The following is a 19,893-nucleotide window of genomic DNA, read 5'->3' as shown; positions in this document are numbered from 1 at the left end:
GATGCGGTATCCTGAGACAAAGGCGTTGCCTCGAGTCACAGCTTCCGTGGTTGCCCCGTTTTTCATGCAGAGCATCGTCCTATGGCGTGGCGCCCCATCGCACGTCATCACAGACCGAGGCAAAGCCTTTACAGCGCAGCTCATTGCAGACGTTTTTAAACTCAGCTGCACAACCCATCGAAAGACAACTGCCTATCATCTGCAGACAAACGGCTTGACCGAACGACTGAACAAAACGATGACTGACATGCTGTCTATGTACGTAGACATACAGCACAAGATGTGGGACGAGATACTCCCATACGTAACGTTTGCGTATAATACTGCTACGCAAGAAACAACACGCTTCACGCCATTTTACCTCGTTTACGGCCGTGAAGTGCAGACTATGTTAGAAGCAATGCTGCCATGCGACAACATCGATCACCTCGATATCGCCCAAGATGCCGAACTCTTCGTGCAACGCGTGGATGAAGCCCGTCAGCTTGCCCGAGTTCACATAAAGAAACAACAGAGCATCGATGCGCAACGTTACAATCTACGCCATCGACAAGTCGAGTTCCAACCTGGCGATCAAGTTTTGGTCTGGACTCCCGTGCGCCGCCGAAAAGGACTATCCGAGTAGAACTTGTTGCTGGGCGAGTCGGTTGGGATCTAAAGAATACATTGTTGCGCCAAAAAAGGAAAATAAAGACTCGCGAATCTGTCGTTTCGTACTCTTCCTTCGCGAGTCTTTATTTTCCTTTTTTGGCGCAACAATGTATTCTTTAGGACTATCCGAGAAGCTTTTGAGTCGCTACTTCGGACCTTACAAAGTGTTGTAGCGAATTTGTGACGGGAATTACGAAGTCCTTCCTGACGGAAGCCAGCCTACCCAACGACGACAACCGCAATCTGAGATTGTGCACATTGTGTGGTTAAAACCATACTATAGCCCCTAAAATTCGACGTTTTCAGCCGCTTAGGTTAGTTTTTGTTGCTGCTCGTCCCTCAGTGCCTTGTGACTATATCGCCCACCAGAGTGATTGTGACTATAGCCTATGTGTTCGTCCTAGGCCACCTCGGCGCTCTCACGTCAAGCGTATGTATGTTTTCATTCTTTTATTTTTATTTTTTGAAGAGGGGGTAGTGCCACATGGTGTGGCACAGCAAGCGGACTGAAGAAGAAAAGAACGAGGTTAGTCTCGGCATCGCGCGTCAACGGTTACGTTTCGTGAAGTAAAAACGTCTGGATCCCCATTCAGCGTGTATACTTCAGCAGGGTATACGCGACAACATAAATAGCAAGATGAGTTCTTGACTGCTTCACGTCTTTCTAAGGCTCTTGGTTTGACCCAGTTGGATTGACACAGTCAGCTGTTTCAATCAGGCCCAAGCAGCGCATTACCAAGTGTTTTTTTTCTTGCGGAAACAACGTACCCATCATTTTCGAGTGGCAGGGCTTTTGTTTGTTTTATGGACGACATTTAGTGCATGAAGAAAAAGTAATCACACGCTTCAAAAATAAGCCAGAAGATCAGTTGCTCTTTCCTAATTTTTTTTTACAAAGGTGTAGCTACAATTAAATCACGTATATAGGAGAAGACAATTTTTTCTTCAACAGCGAGACTTTGTTATTCAGTTTCATTTGCAGCAATTGCTAAGATTGGTTGGATGTCGTATTTTACCTTTATTTAATAACATTACAGACAGTATTACTTTTTTTATTTCTGTTATGGACCATCACACCAAACTTAGTTCCAGAGACCAACTGCATTGTAAGTGCTCTGAAAGAACCATATTTCGTTAGCTTTTCAAGCGCCAGTTGCTTACAGATGCAGCTCCCGAAGATGTATACCTGAGCCTGTCATTAGTTCGTTGGAAGTACTTCATTCCATTATATGTAATTTACATTACCCAAATAAATGGCCTGCAAAACAGCACGTCAGCCCAAAATTTGTATTTGGACTGAAATAGTCTTCTAGACAAAAATAAAACCCGAAATAAAATATGCGACAGGCCGTTAAACTCATTAATCGCTCAATCACTCAAAGACCATATATGTTGAGGCTGTTCTGCAAAAGGGTTGTAAATGTGACTTGTATGTCAGGAACTCAACAATGCGGTTACACAAAGAACGGAAGAACGAATGAGAAATAATGATGTACTGGATAGAGCCCGCCAAACGGAAAAGGATGTGTTTTATGTGGCACTTTTTCATTCGTGATTGATTTTGTTTCTCTATTTCGGCGGGCCAGAGAATCAGTGTAGAATGGGACTGATATATTCCTCTGTCATCGGCATTCTCTTTCGAGCAAAGTTGCGTGGCAGCGCGTAGTTTAAACCACGGAAACATAGCACTTTCCCCAGATTTCAATGGTATTTCCCGATTGTACCTTTGCGAATATCTCTGATGACACATTGTATGGAACTGCAAATCACAAGTGGTGAAACAGATACGTGATAAAAAACACTAGGGCACTAGTAAAATGTGAACAAGGTGAGTGCACGAGCCAACGTTTCGACAAGTGGACTTGTCTTCTTCACGGCGACATATGCTTTCCTCGCCACAGTATATATGGGTGGGGTTCTTCTAAAGGGGAGAGGGTGTGAGACGGTACGCTAGCACACTTTCCCTCGATTCTGCGTCCTCCCACTTCACACCCTCTCCCCTTTAGAAGAACTCCACCTATATGTACTGTGGCGAGGAAAGCATATGTCGCCTTGAAGAAGACAAGTCCACTTGTCGAAACGTTGGCTCCTGCATTCACCTTGGTCACGTTTTGCTCATCATCTTGAATTTCCATCTCCCGCATTACCCGTCTTTTTTCTAGGGCACTAGTAGTGCTTCTTATCAAGAGCAAGTGGAAAGTGAAACAAACAAGACCAGTTTTACATGAGTTTATTCATACATGGCAGCGGATTAGAAGCGTTCTTACGCCCGGGCACGCTGACCTCTGATAAGAAACTGTGCATCCCTGCGAAGGAGGTAACTCCAGAACTGCTCGATTTGATGCTTCATAATGACGCTGGAGTAGTGCACCATCCTGCTGAACCACATCGGGGCGCCTGAAGTAAACATTTCGGCGTCTTCGAGGCTCACAGGGTAGATTCTTGATAGCTCCAGTTTAACAGGGTCGTCACTCGTTGGAGCCACCTTGAAGACGAGACGAAGTTGGCTGCTGGACACCTTATTATCGTGAAGAAAGGGCACAAGTTTAAAGTTATTATGATGTTGAAAACATATTTCGGTACCCTTCGAAAACGTCATTATCAGGATTGTTGGGATAAGTATTGTATCTGGGAATTGTGCAGACTTCTCTACTTATTCTTACTGCGCTGCTTCAGTGCAAAGGGTTCAGCTAGTACAAGAAAAATGCGAAATTCGCAGCGACAATAGCGGCAAAATAGTAACGGTGGTAGAATAAGGCCTAAGTCAAAGTAGGACTCAAGTTTCGAAAGCTAAACATGTTGTAATAAGTAAATTTGTTCAGCGAAAGGAGCAACACATCAGTTCAACTAGCGTAGCAATGCAATTTCTCCTGTCATTCATTTTCTGCTTATCTTTTTTGTGCTGTGTAGGCTTGATGCATTTTCTGCCAGCAATCTTGTAGATAAAATTGACGCAAACGGGCTCTAGTTTTTTCCATTTAAACAACCGAGCAAGTTGCATTATTTTTATAGAAAGGTTTCCGGAAGCGGTGCTGATGAATATTTACTTGAATGATTCAATTTTATGCACTTCAAACAAAAGTCACTAAGAAAATTAAGCAAGAAAACCATTTCGCAATCTTTCTTTCGGTAGATGCAGTTGGAGTAAAGCAGTAGTAGGTGACCGCGCTACAAATTTGCCGATTGACAACATAACCTGCTTGAAAACCCTGAAATCAGGGCACATTTATTGTTCATATGAAATACCCCACAGCGCTCGTACTTTCACGTTAGATTTAAGCTCATTCGATTTGCAAAAGGTGCGAGTCAGCAAACTGGCTTGTGGGGGTATTCGCTGTTTATAATTTCTCAGTTGCGCACTTGAACGTGCGTGAGTAGCGAAGTAGCGAAGTAGCGATCATAAGACACCCTGTTGTCGAAACAGTGGCTCTACAAACATCTTCGTCGAATGCTTAGAGATGGAAGGACGAGTGTGGCGGCCTTTGCTACGCGGTCTTAAGCCATTCTTCAACAAGTATCGCCTCAGGCTATATGTCAGCATAAATAATTCGTATATTAAAATCGACTTTTCATTGATTGTACATCGCGCTACGTCATGGTGCTAGGTTTTGAGCACCGTAACATATCTGAGCCTAGGTGACACTTACCTTTACACCCATATGCCCTGATCCTCCGCTGCTGTCCCTCCAGTTCACGGTAGTAACGAGCGGCACGCGAGCGAAGGCGACAACCTCGACGTACGTGGTAGTCTGGGCAAAGCAGGCGCTGGTGTAAGGCTTGTAAGTCCACAGGTCTCCAAGGCCCGTAAGGGTAGGGTTGCCGAGCTGCAATCCCATTGCTTCGTTGCGCTCGTAGAAGTGTGGGAGAGTTAGGTTGTTGGGAATTCGCCTCAGATAGGTGCTTATGCGCTCCGTGAAATCCACTTGGGGAATGCCAGGGCAAGGTCCTGCACAGTTCAAAGCCAGTGAGTATAATGTTTTTCTAGCATCCTCAGAATCTGTAAAAAAAAGTTTGCTCAATGCATGGAACATTCGAGGAAGATATACTGACGACCACGTACCATCCCTAACGTAAATAAACATAACGCTCATACAATGTAATGGGTAGCATTAGATGGCAACATTATTACTTGTATTAAAACATCTTCATGGGCAATCCTGTTGCGTTAAAGGGAGCAGGAAGTCCCAAGGCATGAGGCCACGATGTGTAACGTAACTGTTTTTAAGCATACGTGTTTATGTTACATTTAACTACAAACTAAGCCTAATTTAAATCTAGCTCGATCGGCGGCTAGGCTCTAAAATCCATTAGGCCTGATCCCTATCAAGCATGAAATGTACAAAATATTCCTGAACATGAGTGAGAACACATAAGTAAGGATATCCCGGAGCTTCTTTAGTGTTGGAGCCTAGCGCAGAAACAAGTGGAAGCTACACAAAAAAGGCGTATATACACCTGACGTAACGTGAGCGAGCGCCAACGTTCGGCCCCCCAAATTACATTTGGCCCTCACTAATCCGGTCAGCAGGGATGACATCCCACACCGGAGCTATTCGACCGCGTGCGAGCTTCTGCGGCCGGCAGAGGGGAGAAACATAGCAAATGCTTCAATACACAGTTCTGAGCAACTCAGAGAGTGAAAGATTTTAGGAGTGCGTTTAGCTTACGACAGTGGCCGGGGAAAAAGAAAGACGACAACCTTTTATCCCGCAAGGCAAACTATTGTTATATAGGAAAGTCCGTCGTAAAAGCAGAAGTGTACTGTTGGGCGCATGTGCTTAAGTTTATAAACTTGAATTGCGCCAAGAAAACCCGTCGAAGCAGTCGCACGTGCTTTATCAAAAGCGTACTGAACCATGAATATCCAGGCAGCTATTTTTTAACAGCGCGAAACTTTAATAGAGCAATGCAAGTCTTGCTGGCAGTATTGTTATCATTCGAGTGTTGAAACGGGTAGCGTCTAGATTCAGAGTAAGTTGAGCAGTTGTTTGCGTAGTAAACGAAGGTACGATAATTAAATTGTCAATAATAATTGACCTTAGGTGGCTAACGGACATGAGTAGCTTGGAGCCAGTCCTTGATATTATCTAGCTGAACGAATAATTATTAAACATCCTTTTGTTTTAAGAATGTTTTGCAGATAAGCTCTGAAAGCATAACTGACGCTGAAAAAGAACGTCTTTAAGGGCGACCTGACCGAGCCCAGTCTTTTGTGATAATGTGATCAATGGCATCGCATTTCTTGCGGCCGGCCCACTTTCGATGTACAATTGTTTTTTCAAAATCAAGGAGTTCAAAGCTTTAATGTCGATACAACAGCGAAGGTGTGCCGCCGAAAGCTTTCTTGGCCGAAGAAGGGATGCACGACGCAATGATGGTGCAGATTTAGCGCGTCATCGCCCTCAACAGAATGGGCTGTCGCCGAGGCAAGGAAGATAACGAACGCGAACCGCTAGCAGCTCCTCGCGGGACCGTGCCGATGGTGATGGTGCCATCGACACGAAATACAGGGCGGCAATACTGACTGCACAGGCGCTTTCACAGCGAAGCTGTGTACCTCTGCCCCGAAATGCATTTGTCGTGCAGGGAGCAAAAATGTTGGCCGATCCTGGAGGTTGCAAAGTATCGGGCTGTCATGCGGCGGAGGTGAAGCAGGCTTCAAGTTCTCCGCCAATAATAATAATAATAATAATAATAATAATAATAATAATCATAATAATAATAATAATAAGAAGAAGAAGAAGAAGAAGAAGAAACATGCATTATTTCGCGTCGATGGGTATGCTGGAATCATTTGTGAACCGCACATGGCCTCACGCGCAGAAGGCATTGCCGTATATGCATAGGAAGAAATGTATCTACAACCATACAACATGACTCGTAAGAGGAGAGGGGCACCGAATGTGGGATTGTCTGTGCCGTACAAACGAAAGACGCAATTACGATATCCACTGTCAATATATGTATTGTCAGGCACACCCAAGTGTGGTATTGAGAAGTTCATGACCACGCACTTGGCATTGGTTAGCCGTGATCACACACTACCCTTGTGATCACCATTGGAGACTTGAATGTGGGCATTTCAAAACCAGAAAAAAAATGGTTCACTGAGTTCGTGCGAGAAGAATTTGGTTTGAAGTGCTAGACCAATCGAAGTAACTCAATTAAGCAACAATGGTCGTGCATAGATTCTACTTTGGCCATGATCTTGCCTAAGGTTGTAACCGGACCAACCCGCATGTATCACAGTAATCACAAGGCTATCGTCAGTACCATTACCAAATGGTTAAAATAAATACATCACCCGTTGTCTAATCCTGTGTGATGTGCTACAGCTTAGCTGGTCCTCCATCTTCACAGAGTGGAATGGCTCCTAATATTTTTTTTTCTTTTTGCGTCGGTTTCACTTTCAGAAAGTGATAACGCTATAAAGGCAGTGCCATTCGTTCTTGTCTCTGTGGATATAAATAAGATTCAAGTAAACTCTATATCCGCGCCGTGCTTGCTTAGTGTCTGTGGTGCTGGGCTGCTAAGCACGAGGTCGCGGGATCAAATCCCGGTGACGGCGGCCGCATTTCGATGTGGGCGGAATGCGAAAACACCCGTGTACTTAGATTTAGGTGCAAGTTAAAGGGCCCCAGGCGGTCGAAATTATTCCGGAGTCTCCCACTACGGTGTGCCTCCTAATTAGATTGTGATTTTAGCACGTAAAAACCTCATATTCTAATGTCTATATTTCATTTGCATACGAGAGTAGGTGCAAGTAAGGAAATGCTAGCTTCTCAGACACACCTATACACACAAACAGATATTCACCACTCTATCTCTCTCTCTCAAGCACACAGACGCACAGATAACAGGCACGTTTGCCTCCACGCAGATTTACACGCGCCCACGCATGCACACACGAAGAAAAATGTGCGCACGTACGCACGCACACAGAAATGCGCGTATCCTCGCAGGCGCACAAACGCGCTCGTGCGCACGCAGATTCGAATACGGAGACACAAGCATGGGCGAACACACAAACTCAAGTACACGCGCCTGCACATTCAAGACGTGCACACGCATATACACTCCCTCTCCCTCCCTGCTGCCTCTCAAGACGCTACTGTGTGCAGAGTGAATCACACTTGCTCTGCAATTACAGTTCCAACGCCAGCTCTAATAAATCGCCCTTACGGTTTAAATTGCCTGCTTCTTGAAGTAAATTTTATTAATTTACCACAATTTATCTACACTGGCTACATGAGTGTAGTTAGTGTAGGACCCGTACAAAAATGACTGTTGATTAACCATTGATATATTGTTGGGGAATTGTTGAAACAACGGACTTCAACAAATTTTCAAAAGCAATTGAGTTCGCTCAACACTTGCACAACAATATTACCGTTTAGTGTTCTCAATAAACAATTTATTGGGTAATTTGCGTTGATTTTTGTAGTTGTTTTTTGTTGTGTAGCAGTTGAGTCCAGTATCAATAATTAGGACTCGCATATGAAGACATACCAAAAATTAAATGCGAAGCGTTCCAACCTCATTGCTGTCACTTTGCGGCAGGTAGGTTCTTCTTTCGCCTCGTTTTCATAAAAAGAAAATAATGTGTGACTGATGGGGTGGCATGGAACGTCGGCCGTCGAGCCCGGTGCTCTAACCATCAGGCCACGAACGCGCGCATACTCCTCTTTTTCGAAAGCCAGTAAGTTCTGAAATGCTTGGCGCGTGCGCAGTGTGCCACTTCCTCGTGCTGTCGCTAAAGCTGGCGCTTTCAAGCGCCTATCTCCGGGACTGCCCCACTTTCGTAGCCGTTTTCTCTCTGTAAAAACTGCAGCGTTAGACTAGCTTCATGACCGCCCAAGTTCATAACAATTTATTTCTTCGCCGGTGTACAAGTGCCATCGTCGTTTTAACATACACTAGATGACCTAGCAATTGGTACAATCCCAATTGAGCCGTTTCGGCGAGCAGAAGAATGCGAAGTTCACTCGCAAACACGCCGACTACGCGCATCTGGAGTTCCCCAAAAGTAGACACGGCGGCAGCGCGGCCGGCGATAAGACAGGCGCCGACACGCGACGACGCTACCTTCGAGCATCCGACGCGCTGTGGGAACCGTAGGATCCAAGCGGCGCACATGCTGCAAACATACACGTGAGAGATCTTCGAATTTACTGAGACGCACCCTCCGTCCGGAAAGTAAATATAGCTTTTTTTATCCAACGGCCGTGGTACTAGAGATCAAACAACGAACACGCTGTGAGATCGCAGCGCGCAGCCGCTATAACCATTGACTTCAAAGGGCTTCTGATTCAGGAACAGCCGCAACAGTACCGCAGCTAATCGCTGTATCTGCGGCTGCTCCCGACTCTCGCCTTGCAAGAAGCATGCGATTTATTTGAGCCTCGCCGCACTGTCGTCCTCTCGCCTCCCAAGCCTGCAGGACAGGTCCCGTATGTTCAGTTAAATAGAAGAACACCAAAGGTAAATGAAAGAAATACAGGTAGCGGACTCTTATCATACCTTACTTGTCACCTCGTCATCTGCAAAGGTGCGATAAACTATTCTAATAGCGTTACTTTTGTAAAGATCATAAAATTAGCAGTAATTCTTACTTCTAGGTGACGCTACCAAGGTCAAGGTAGCGTTCGGGTGTGTGCGTGTGCGCACGCGGTTGCAACCGTTGTAGCTTCCTTTGAGCACACTTTTGTAACAGTACACATCGTTACCACTAGTTTCGTAGTCGCATATTTTGGTCGTAGTATTTATTGTTTACGCGTCAAATTAGGTTATTCTTAAAAATTAATTAAGGTTAGTGGATGAAAAATTACTACTAACTAATTAGTGGTTTTCCGGTGCGGTTATTTTGTGTTTGAAAGGTTTTTATAACTCCATACGATAGTGAAGCTGTGAACGGCTTTCGGACTCAGTTAGTTGGTTGCCGTTGCGTGGTGGTTCACGCCTCGTGCTTTTTGATGAAAGTATTTTTTTCTTTTCGGTCATCATGACGCACATATAAGTGAAATGCTTTAACGACGATAAGTGGGACGTTTATCCGTTGAAGTCGTTGGCTGACTCAGCTACTAGTCTTCGACTGATGTGCGAGCCTGGCTGTTTTGATGAGTTGCGCGGCAGAGGTCATGATGCCTGTTGGAAAGAAGGCACCCCGAAACAGTCGCAGCCGAACTTCTGCAGATAGGTAAGTAATCTCGTTTTCTTGGGCACGAAGCCTTTTTTTCTATTTTGACATTGACAAGCGTGAGATGTTAAGCACACCGTTCACTTTCTTCAAGCAAACCGTATTCCCCGGAGCGAAAGCGCGCGGTACGCATTTCGTAACTATGGCGGCCGCCGTGGCAATTTGGGGATCGAGGTCGTGGATACGATCCCTGCGGCGGCCGCATGCCAAAGGAGCGGGATGCAAAAACGCTCGTGCATTGTGCATTGTATGCACGGAAAAATTTCCAGGAAGTCAAAATTAATACGGAGTCCCCAACTACAACCTGCCTCATAATCAGATCGTTGGTTTCGCACGTAGGACATCATAATTTTTTTTTTTAATCCGTAGTGGCTCATCGTATACCATACGGTTAGTGTGATCACCTTTTGTGCCGTAGCGGTTAAGCGCGCCTCGATTTAGGTTGCGCCTGATGATGCGGCGCACCGCAAAATATATTTCGCCTATTTGGGATTTGAGGAGAACGGCCAACCGAGTAGTCACAGCTACCGCGCGGTGACTGTACACGGATACACAGCGCAAATGAACAGAGGTGTGGTGACGACTTCGGCAAAGAACGCAGCCGCCGACGGGCTCCTCTTATCGCCTATCACCGCCAAAACTACCGCAGTAAGCATCTTTACCTAGCGCGGCGCGTTTCTGTTGAGGGCAACTGTACAATTTTAATTGGCGATAACCGAAACATGCCACCGTTCTCTGCTGCCTCTGAGCTGGGCCGATCCGAATGTGCGTTGCTTGCAGAAGCAAAAGGAGCGCCACTCGGCGCGTTGTCGCCTGGAGCACCGTTTGCGCGGTGACGAATGACGCGTGCATGAAGCTAGCTCACTGCGCAGACGCTACCGCGTAAAACGCGCAAGGGCGTGTACGCGACGTTCTGCACACAAATCGCGTGGGATGATCGGAGACACGCCGGAGCGGCTAGCTTCAAAGGAACGGTGCATGTTCTCACTCGTACAGGCACGCTCACGCTCGCATCGCTCTCGGCGTATCTTTAGGTCATTCCTGCTGCTGGACTTCTACCCAAAGATTCGATATCTGCTTGGTATCGGCTATGCACTGTCGCGTGGTCTTTGGTTCTGCGAGAGAGCGGGGAATATTTCTCCCCGCTGTGAAACATCGCTGTGCGTGTCTTAGCTAACATTTACCGTAGCAACCTATTTCTTCCTTTTCTAGACAGCACTCGTAAAGAGTCGCAAATTTTTACTTGCCAGTATAGTGTGTACTTCTATTTTGTGCGTAGTTATGTGCAGTGTGTGGCAGATTCTGAATCCGCGCAATCTCATTTTCTGTCCGCATTCCCTTCTCGCAGGTTACGCATGCAGCAAATGCCCAGATGCTAAAGTGTTCTACGTCAAGAGCAGCTTGGCGTCATGCAAGAGACACCCGTTGATATGTGGCTGATTCACTAGCAAGCTCGCATCTCTGTTGCCACTCTCCATCAAGTGGGATATTTAACTATTTTTTTTCTGCTGCTCTGTGGTGTACTAGCTGCCGCGCATGGACACTGTGAAGGCTTACTTTCGATTTGCTCTGGCTTTTAGTAGCAAAGGACGGGCTAGCTTTTGAGGGGAGGTATTTCCTTTTGCTTGCGAGAATGTTTACCAGCCTAACCAAGTGATACGTGCGTACTGGAAACAGCAGCGCGAACAGAGACGGACGACGAAATAGGTAGGAGGACACACGAGCGTAAGTTCAACTAAGTTTATTTTTGAGGACAGAGGTAATAAAGACGCTGGTCAACTTGACAAAGGTAAAGAGCCGTGCATGCGTGGCAGAAACAGCCACGAGCGAGAAGAAAAAAAATATGAATAAGCCATGTCATGTAGAATAAACGTGCGTGAAAAACGAGAACTATCGGACAAATCTTTCGAAAAAGCGAAATATTTGTCCGATGAGTGATACCACCCAACGAGAAATACTCTTGAGAACTGCAAGTCTTTCCCACTAAGGGCAACAGATAACTTGCTTATGTATTTGTTTCGTTTGTAATCAATAAATATTGCTGCTGGAACTCCTCTGGTGTTGAGGTATAGAGCAGAAAGAACGGTTGTTTCATCACAAAGACCAGAACACAAGAGAACTTATGGAAGAATTATTTATTGATCACGAAGAAAAATTCATAAGCAAGGTTTCTGTGACCCTTAGTGGGAAAGAGTTGCTGCAGTAATTCTCGTTAATATCACTTACAGGACAAACCTTTCAGTTTTCATGTGTTTTATTGTTTTTGACGCACATGTTCTACAGGACATCTCTTTCGGTCCTTTTTTGTTGTGCCGGGCTGTTTCTGCTGCACATCCATGGCTTTTTCTTTGTGAAGTTGGCCGATGTGTTTAAAATCTTTGTCTTCGTGAATAAACTTCTAGTTGAGTCAGCGTTCATGTGTGTTCCTACCTTAATTCATCCTTCTCGTTTCTGTTTGTGTGGTTGTCAAATATAGATGTACACCGAATTGGCGAAGTGTCCATAGAATTGATACACGAAATATTTGCGCTGTTTATTTCAGGAAGAACGCTATAGGGTCTTATCTTCTCTGTTTTTAACACTGATGTACATTTTTCTAGTTCAACTTCAAGGAGTCCCCTGAGGAAGCCAATAAGAGTGATGGTAACTTCATTTGTGTAAGATTTATGAATTTCATCCATTCAAGGCATGACATCTCACATGCCTGTAGGTATGCAAGTATTCGTTCTTTTTAAACATACTAAGCTCTAGTTTTCGGTTCTCATGACGCTGCTTTGTACTGTGCTGCATTCTCCAGGCGTAGGAACCTTCTGTTATGCCGACAGTGCATGGGTTCTTTTTGTATATATATTGGAGAAACAATTGTCTTGAGCTTAAATAAGCATGTATATCACTTCTAATTTTTTTTCAACACGGGTGCTGTATCTCCCTCCATCTTTCTTACGGCTTTGTCCAAATTTTTATGCAACTTTTATGTATTTTATGCAATAAAATTTTGGTAGCATTTTAATAACATTTTACCTGCGCAATTGAGGTCATTAGTTTTTCGTATACGCATTTATTTGCGTTTTTCACTGTCTCACCAATCTGGCTGTCCAGTCATTGAAACCTTTTCCCATCCTTTATGACTATTTCTGGGGTACTTGATACTGCAAGTGCAGGTGACCATCTATTTGGCTCTTTGGAATTGTGTTAGCCGTGTGTTACTACCAATTTTCTGTGCTAATTATTTTTTCTCTTATCGTTCAAGGTATTAGCCTTGCCTTATCTCTATTGACTGAGGTACCACTTAGTTGCTGGGTATAGTGAAAAAGGCCCCAAAAAGTGCTCTAATTAGCTTTGTGCAAGTCCAGAAAAATTAACTGAAAATGAGCTCACTAAATTGAGGAAATACCACCAACAAACTCTTCTGTACCTCAATTTAACATATACAAATGGTGTACTGTTCTTGCAAACCTGGCTCGTCAGAAACATGATTCAGGTGTTCACCATGCCCGATAATTTTCTAAATGATGTCTCATCAATTAATAGGTAAGTTGAGTGATGTTATTGAGGTAAGTTGAGTGATGTTATAAGTTGAGTGATGTCGAAGACAAAAAGCTCAGACAAGTCCACTTTGGTACTTCATTAAATTTTAATCGCGGTGAAAGACGTGTGCTAAAGCTTGTATATATTTACATGAAGTCATTTGTTTCAAGTCTGTTATTTTGCCTTGTCACAGTCAGCCGTAACTTTTCCTGTGATGGGTTAGTGTGCGAAACATTTTAATATAACGTATTCAGATGTCTTGTGTGTATCCACATGCAAGCAGCTTCAAGTGTTCATGCGTTCAAAGTTGGTTAAAAGGGTATGCTTAAGCCGTGCCTTTTGAGTCGCTTTGCCTTCTAGTCATAAACTTAAGTCGCAACTGAAGACCACAATGGTCGTTTTGATTTAATTCATATGTATAGGTTTTTTCAGATGTATTTACACTGTTAAGAGTGCTGTAGGTACTAGCCTGTCTGCAGGTTCGATGTAGTGGTGCCTTATGTACTGTAATAATGTTTCATGGGCACGCATCTTTAGTGTAAGTAAACGTACTTCAAGTTGATCAGTCTCTCCTTTGCTTTTGTTTGTGTTTGTGAAAGTTATGAGCAGGCACCGGGGCATGGAAGTGTGAATAGCAAAGCAATTTCAATATATGAATAAAGATCCACTAGCCCAACGAAATGGCAATCATATTTCAATGGCCACTTTTGAAATTTCAATGCCATCTCAACTGGGCCACAATGTAACTTTCAGTGCTGTGACAACAATAACTCAACAACAGGTCAACGGAACTACCACAACGTCAGTTCAATGCAGCATGAATGGTAATCCAACAACCATTCAACAAAATGAACACAACGAGCCGTTTAAGCGCAATGGAATTTCAATGGTAATTTAACAATTATTCGACATTGAGACAGTCAATGGTGTTTCAATTAAATTTCACTGGCCAAAATTCAAGACCACTCAACAGTTAGCCCAACAATTCTCCAACAAAATTTCCACAATTCCTCAATGAAAAAGTCAACATTGACCAATAATAATTCAATGCCTTCTCAATATTTTTTTTGTACGGGGAAGTCTCCATTTTTTACTTGCAGTAGAATAGTTTAGCTCCGCGTACCTACACGAAGTCATATTTTATAGTGTAGCATGAAAACTACACTTTCTACACTGCGCTTTCGATTAATGCAAGCAGCGCACGTCAAACAATATTAGTGATATAGCAACGATAGTAAATACTCGCTGCAAAGACCGCAGAGAAGTGCTTGCATTACCATGTGCCACAGAGGGAGGTGAGCTAATCTTCCAAGAAGGCAAAATTATCTTACTCATGGATGGTGCAGGCTGTTTCAGACGGGGCGCTGACTTCGTGCACTGCGCATTCGTCATGTATTTAGCTGAGATTTTTCTAGATTTGTTGACGAAAGAAAAATCGTACACTGGAGTTTAGTTTCAGGGCAGCGTGCTGCGGGTTATGCTACCGTCGTCCGCGTCGTCGTGAATATGACATTCGTGAATATCGCCACTAACTCGTGAATATGGCATTCGCAGAATATTTACAGGCATTGTAACAACTTCACAGAAGGTATACATTGATACATCTAATTTACGCCATTGAGTTTCTCCAAGGGATGCAGTTTAGAGAGATGCGATATCAGTTTTTATCCGAACTAACGGAGTTGTAAAGTTCGTACTTCTATTCTTTTTTTTAAGATTTGCCGATTTCGATAATTCTTGTCAATAATGCCATGGCCTAAATCAATATTATTATTGCACCCATCACTGTGATCTAACGTTCTCTCTTGAATGCAACAATTCTCATTCAGGCCAGTTGAACGGTTGAGCGATTTCTTCATAAAATCATTTATGCGTTCTACATGTATTTGAGCAGCCGGCATCGAAGAAGGGCCCAAGCTAAAGCTTCCTCTTATTAAATCACATCTTGTAACTTATGCAGATGTATTACAGCAGTAGCGCTTATCGCGACGACAATACCCGGGCCCAACCAAGGGATTAGATAAATCAGAAGAATGTAATTTACAAAGACTAGAAACCACGTTATTTATTAACCCAGTCAAGCTACATGCTATTGAGCCACAATCCCTTTCGGCCGAGTGTAAATTCTGCGGCAAGAAAGCAGATTTGTACCATATGGTACGGGCTTGCCAGGCTAATAGGGCCTTAAAGACTATACGAGAGCCAACGTGGGAATGATGGCGGGCAGCCCTATCTACATCAACCCTCGAGGACCTGCAAGCCCTCGTGGAATGAGCCAGGGTGGCGGTGTTAGCCAACGGAATTCCGGAATAAGAATCTGACCATCCTTTTCCTAAGTCCCCTTTCCTTTTTCTGTGAATAAAACCTGTTCGTCAACATCAACTCCACCTTCACTTGCGAAGAGACGCCGCGCATACCACGCATCAAGCCACCATTCCTATCGGCTCACGATCGCAGGCTTTGCCGCGCACGTAGAGCATAAGGCGCGCGACCGCGATCTTCTAGCACTTCGACTTTATACGGACTACTCAACGACGACGGTAGAGTCACCAGGAGTGTTCATATAATTACTGTTGCTATACAAGAAAAAGGAAATCGAACACGCGCCGCGGCCGTACTGCGATAGGCGTTCAGCAGCAAAATATAAGTGACAAATTTTCGGTACTCCTCACATCGTCGGCTTGAGGTACTCGCCGAAATCGCCGAAACCTTAGACTACGTCGGCGCTTGAAATATAAAGCCATTACGCACATCCTGGCGAATGAATTATGTAGTTTTAGTATCATAAGCTACGGCTGTACCTCCAAAGGGGTTATAACTCGTCACCTTAACGAACATTGAATTCTGACGGCTATACGTACCGAACAAAGGACTTGATTAGGGGGCACGACATTGTGGAAGATTCCAGAATAACTTTGACCACCAGGGGATCTTTAACGAGCCCCCAATTCTCGGGACACGGGCGTTTTTTTATTTCGCCTCCATCTAAATGCGGCCGCCGCGGCCAGGATTTCATGCTCCGTCCTCCTGCTTAGCAGCGCAACACCAATGGCCGCTAAACCACTGCAGCGGGTCTTACCGAATATTGTTGCACTAAGACGGCGTCGCTTTATGCTGCTGTGGACAAGCATGCACGTGTGCTGGTCCAGGAAATACCTATCACCCTAAATGAAACTAATTCATAAACGCCTCTGCTCAAAGCGGCGTGTTGTTGTAGCTGAGATCTTACCAGATGAAGAGAATAGGTTCTATCTGCGCACTTAAACACTCTAAGTCAAACATCGCCACTTGTCACCCCTAACACAGGCGCTTCATTTATTGATGGAGAACATGGTGTCCCGCACAGTTCTCCTGACATTAGAAAACAGTCTTTAGTGTAGCCATCAAACGCGTTCGAGCAAGAAGTTATTTACCCACACAAACTTAACCTCCCATGCCCATGAGTCAAACTATTACTCAAATTTTTAAGATATTATCTGAAGGGCTGTTATCACATTCACGGCATAGTGGACCAAATGACGAGTCATTCATAAAATATATTCATAAGTTTTTTTGGCGCGCTACCATACGCAGTATACTGCAAAGGCTGTAGTTGCACAATAAGAACCTATCTTGCGCGTAACGTTCCCGTTATTTTCACGAAAAATAAACAAGGTGGCTCGTTTCACACGCCGAGGACACCATGGGGAAACGCTATAGACGTGGTATAACGCATCAAAATAGGGAGAAAATGAGAGTTTAATAATTAATATGATAGTCACAATTAAGCCTGAAACGTTGAAACTTCCCCCAAAATTTCCGCTAGCAGTGTCCTTACTTCCAGTGATTATTCCAGTGATTATTCCAAAGAATTGTGTGCTCTTCATATAAATTCCGAAAGTCAAAACGCTTTCGAGAGGTCACTATGGAAGTGGTATCCTCACTTACCGATTGACACGCTGAATGGAGTCTCCTCTGCAGTGCACACGTGCAGGGTCAAGAGTACGGCAAGTGCTCCGGTGAGTGCTGCCATGATGACTTGTTTTTTTTCAGTCTACGATGATGACGCGTCAGTGGGGGCCAGAAGAGTGAAAAAAAATATGATGGTGCGTTGTACAGCAGCAGGAAAAAGTCATTAGATGAAAAGACACAATGAGACGGCGCTTGTTCGATCGTCCTCTGATCTATATTTCTTTCTTTTCCTAGCGTGGGTATGCACAGTTACATTCTGTGTAGCTCACTTCATCTTCTACTCACGTAACGAGAAATAAAAGAAAATGCCGCTGCGTGGAGGATGAGAGGGTTAGCGTTAATGTGGAAAAAGTTGTTTTCTCTAGAAACACTGGAATAAAATATGGAAGCACTTGAAATTTAGCTTATAAACAAAGCTACTAAAAACACGTAATAGGCGCTCGTATGCAGAAAATAGAAACGGTACAGCAAGTCTAAACTCACCATTCCTAAATCAATAACGTTATTTCCTGACTATACCGAAAATGGTAACCATGCTTTGCACTCACAACGGCGTTCCGTGAATCTTAAGGTTAATACTTTCCTTCCCTATCAACAGACTGAAGTTCATGTGAGTTGGGAAACAAACGTGCAAAAATGACCATGGAGAGCTTTGCTACACAAAATATCCCTCATGTCTCGTGTTAATACTGCGAGATTCAGTTCAAGGCATAAAAGATTCGGAAGGAAATGCAAGGTTTGCAATAGCCATACGTGAAGACGTATATTTCTTTTTCTGTGATGGCTCATTGCACGGATTGCGCATGTGCGTAATGTATTAAGACGAGAAGACGGGCATAGGAGCTAAAATGCACGCTTAAATAAGTGAATTGAAATGACTGCATGAAATGTGTTAAAGCATTTCTATCGCAACATCTCTTTTGCCGAGTGTCATTTATAGTGAAAGCTATATTTCTTTCAATTTCTTTTGTAAACTGCCATCTTAAGGATTCTGCTTATATTTAGCAGAAAAAGAAACAAGAACTGCTAGTGGCTGTGTAGGTTGGAGCGTGCGTAGGCATTAGCAGTCGTTCTGGGTGCGCAGTCGCTGACGCACAAATCTACCTCGCCAACGCAAGCACTACCACGAGCTATCATTTTACTTTCAAGGATGAACTTGATTCATTTTTGTCGCCGCTCATAAGATTTCCTGTGCCATTTCTTCGCGCCGCCAGTGCTTAAAAACTTCCTAGAGCTCGTTGTGGAGGGTAGTTGCACAAATAAAGATGACACATAGAATGCTAAACGGCATGGCTGGTGCCTGGACGCCCACCCTGTCGGCCTATGCGCCGTCTTACCTCCAACGAAAACCCATTCCAACTATACCAACAACCAGTCATACTGAAAACGAGATATGTTGTGTAGAAGAATTGCATCAATTACACCTACGGCACATCCAAACAAATTGGCAAAGATGTGAACAGCTCTGAGGATATTACCTTTAGTGGTGACCTTTCGGACAGAACCACAGAAGAGGACGGAATGGCAATGCGTTCCGATGGGCTGTGGTCTCGGTCTTTTAAGCGCCCGGGGCATTTCATTCACGCGAAATATCACTCCGCTACACTTAAAGCCTTATCAGCCACATGATACCAAGGAGGAAACGCGCATAGCAGCGAGATCGTCGTGGGAACTGTAGCTGTAGTAGCGGGTAACACGACTCATTGGGTGCTCTGCATTTCCTCTCCCGCTTGATAAAGTTGACAGTTCAAAAACACTGGCGCAAGGTTTGCACTTTGTAAACGTGTCGGTCTGATTACCAAGTGCTCTAAATATGGGTGTGCCTTAAACTCTTAAACGCTTTCCTTTTGGCGATGATAGTGCTTCGCTATTCAGGTCCGTCTCGGTCTATTGAAGTGCAACACAAATGATAGCGTTCATATTGACATTGTCATTAAATCGCCGTCTCTCATATGCAGACGAGTTTGATGTCCTTATACCATGACGAGGCAGCGCTTCGGCCTGGAGTTTCAGAGTAGGCATAAATAAATGGTAAGCTCGAACTGCGTTTGATTTTTGAAGCCTGAAGGGGACCTCAACCGCCGAAATAAAAGCTACGATATTTTGGCTCCCTATACTCATCGACCTTCTATGTCAACAAATGATTTGCCGTTTTTAGTTTATTTTATTGTTTTAGTAATTATACACACAATCACAACGCACAACCACCGCCACCGTGCTGTCGTGGTATAGGCGGCGCTTGTGCGTCCCGCGTCTGGAGGTCTATTAGCTCTGCATAGACGCGAACGAAGCCTATGACAGCAAAAAAGTGGCAGTCCGCGCGATATGTGAAGCATCGATTCCAATAGAGAATTAGTGGACAGCTTTACTAAGCAATCATAGTTATTTTAACTGCCGTATAATGCTGTAAATGTAGGCATACTATCAAAATTAACAATCATGATGTTACGCGCGCATGAGCAAACATGAACACATCTCACTCGATGACCGAGAAAACTCGCTGTCAAACGCTGGAGTAGGGGCGGCAGCAGCAGCAAGCTAATTGATCTTCGTTCTGCCGCGTGCCC

The 19,893-nt window shown here is 44.3% G+C and overlaps 1 protein-coding gene across 1 annotated transcript; it reads right to left on the bottom strand.

Moving 5' to 3' along the window:
• Positions 1-2,865: 2,865 nt before the first annotated feature.
• On the bottom strand, positions 2,866-18,858 carry LOC126534911 (uncharacterized). The gene is made up of 4 exons (XM_050182122.2): positions 18,805-18,858; positions 17,303-17,408; positions 4,299-4,597; positions 2,866-3,169 (listed from the first exon to the last, which is right to left on the bottom strand). The coding sequence occupies exons 2-4, from the start codon at positions 17,385-17,387 to the stop codon at positions 2,915-2,917; spliced, it is 639 nt and encodes a 212-aa protein (XP_050038079.1). The 5' UTR covers positions 17,388-17,408; positions 18,805-18,858; the 3' UTR covers positions 2,866-2,914.
• Positions 18,859-19,893: the final 1,035 nt, after the last annotated feature.

Source organism: Dermacentor andersoni, chromosome 7 (genome assembly GCF_023375885.2).
Source record: "Dermacentor andersoni chromosome 7, qqDerAnde1_hic_scaffold, whole genome shotgun sequence".
NCBI classification, from domain to species: domain Eukaryota; kingdom Metazoa; phylum Arthropoda; class Arachnida; order Ixodida; family Ixodidae; genus Dermacentor; species Dermacentor andersoni.
The sequence above is the reverse complement of the archived record's forward strand: the minus strand, read 5'-3'. Positions and strand labels throughout refer to the sequence as shown.

Coding starts and splice junctions, on each gene's coding strand:
- LOC126534911 (XM_050182122.2), bottom strand. CDS start 17,387: ATGGCAGCACTCACCGGAGCACTTGCCGTACTCTTGACCCTGCACGTG. Junction 4,598..17,302: donor TCCATTCAGCGTGTCAATCG/GTAAGTGAGGAT, acceptor TGAACTGTGCAG/GACCTTGCCCTGGCATTCCC. Junction 3,170..4,298: donor CAGGGCATATGGGTGTAAAG/GTAAGTGTCACC, acceptor CACGATAATAAG/GTGTCCAGCAGCCAACTTCG.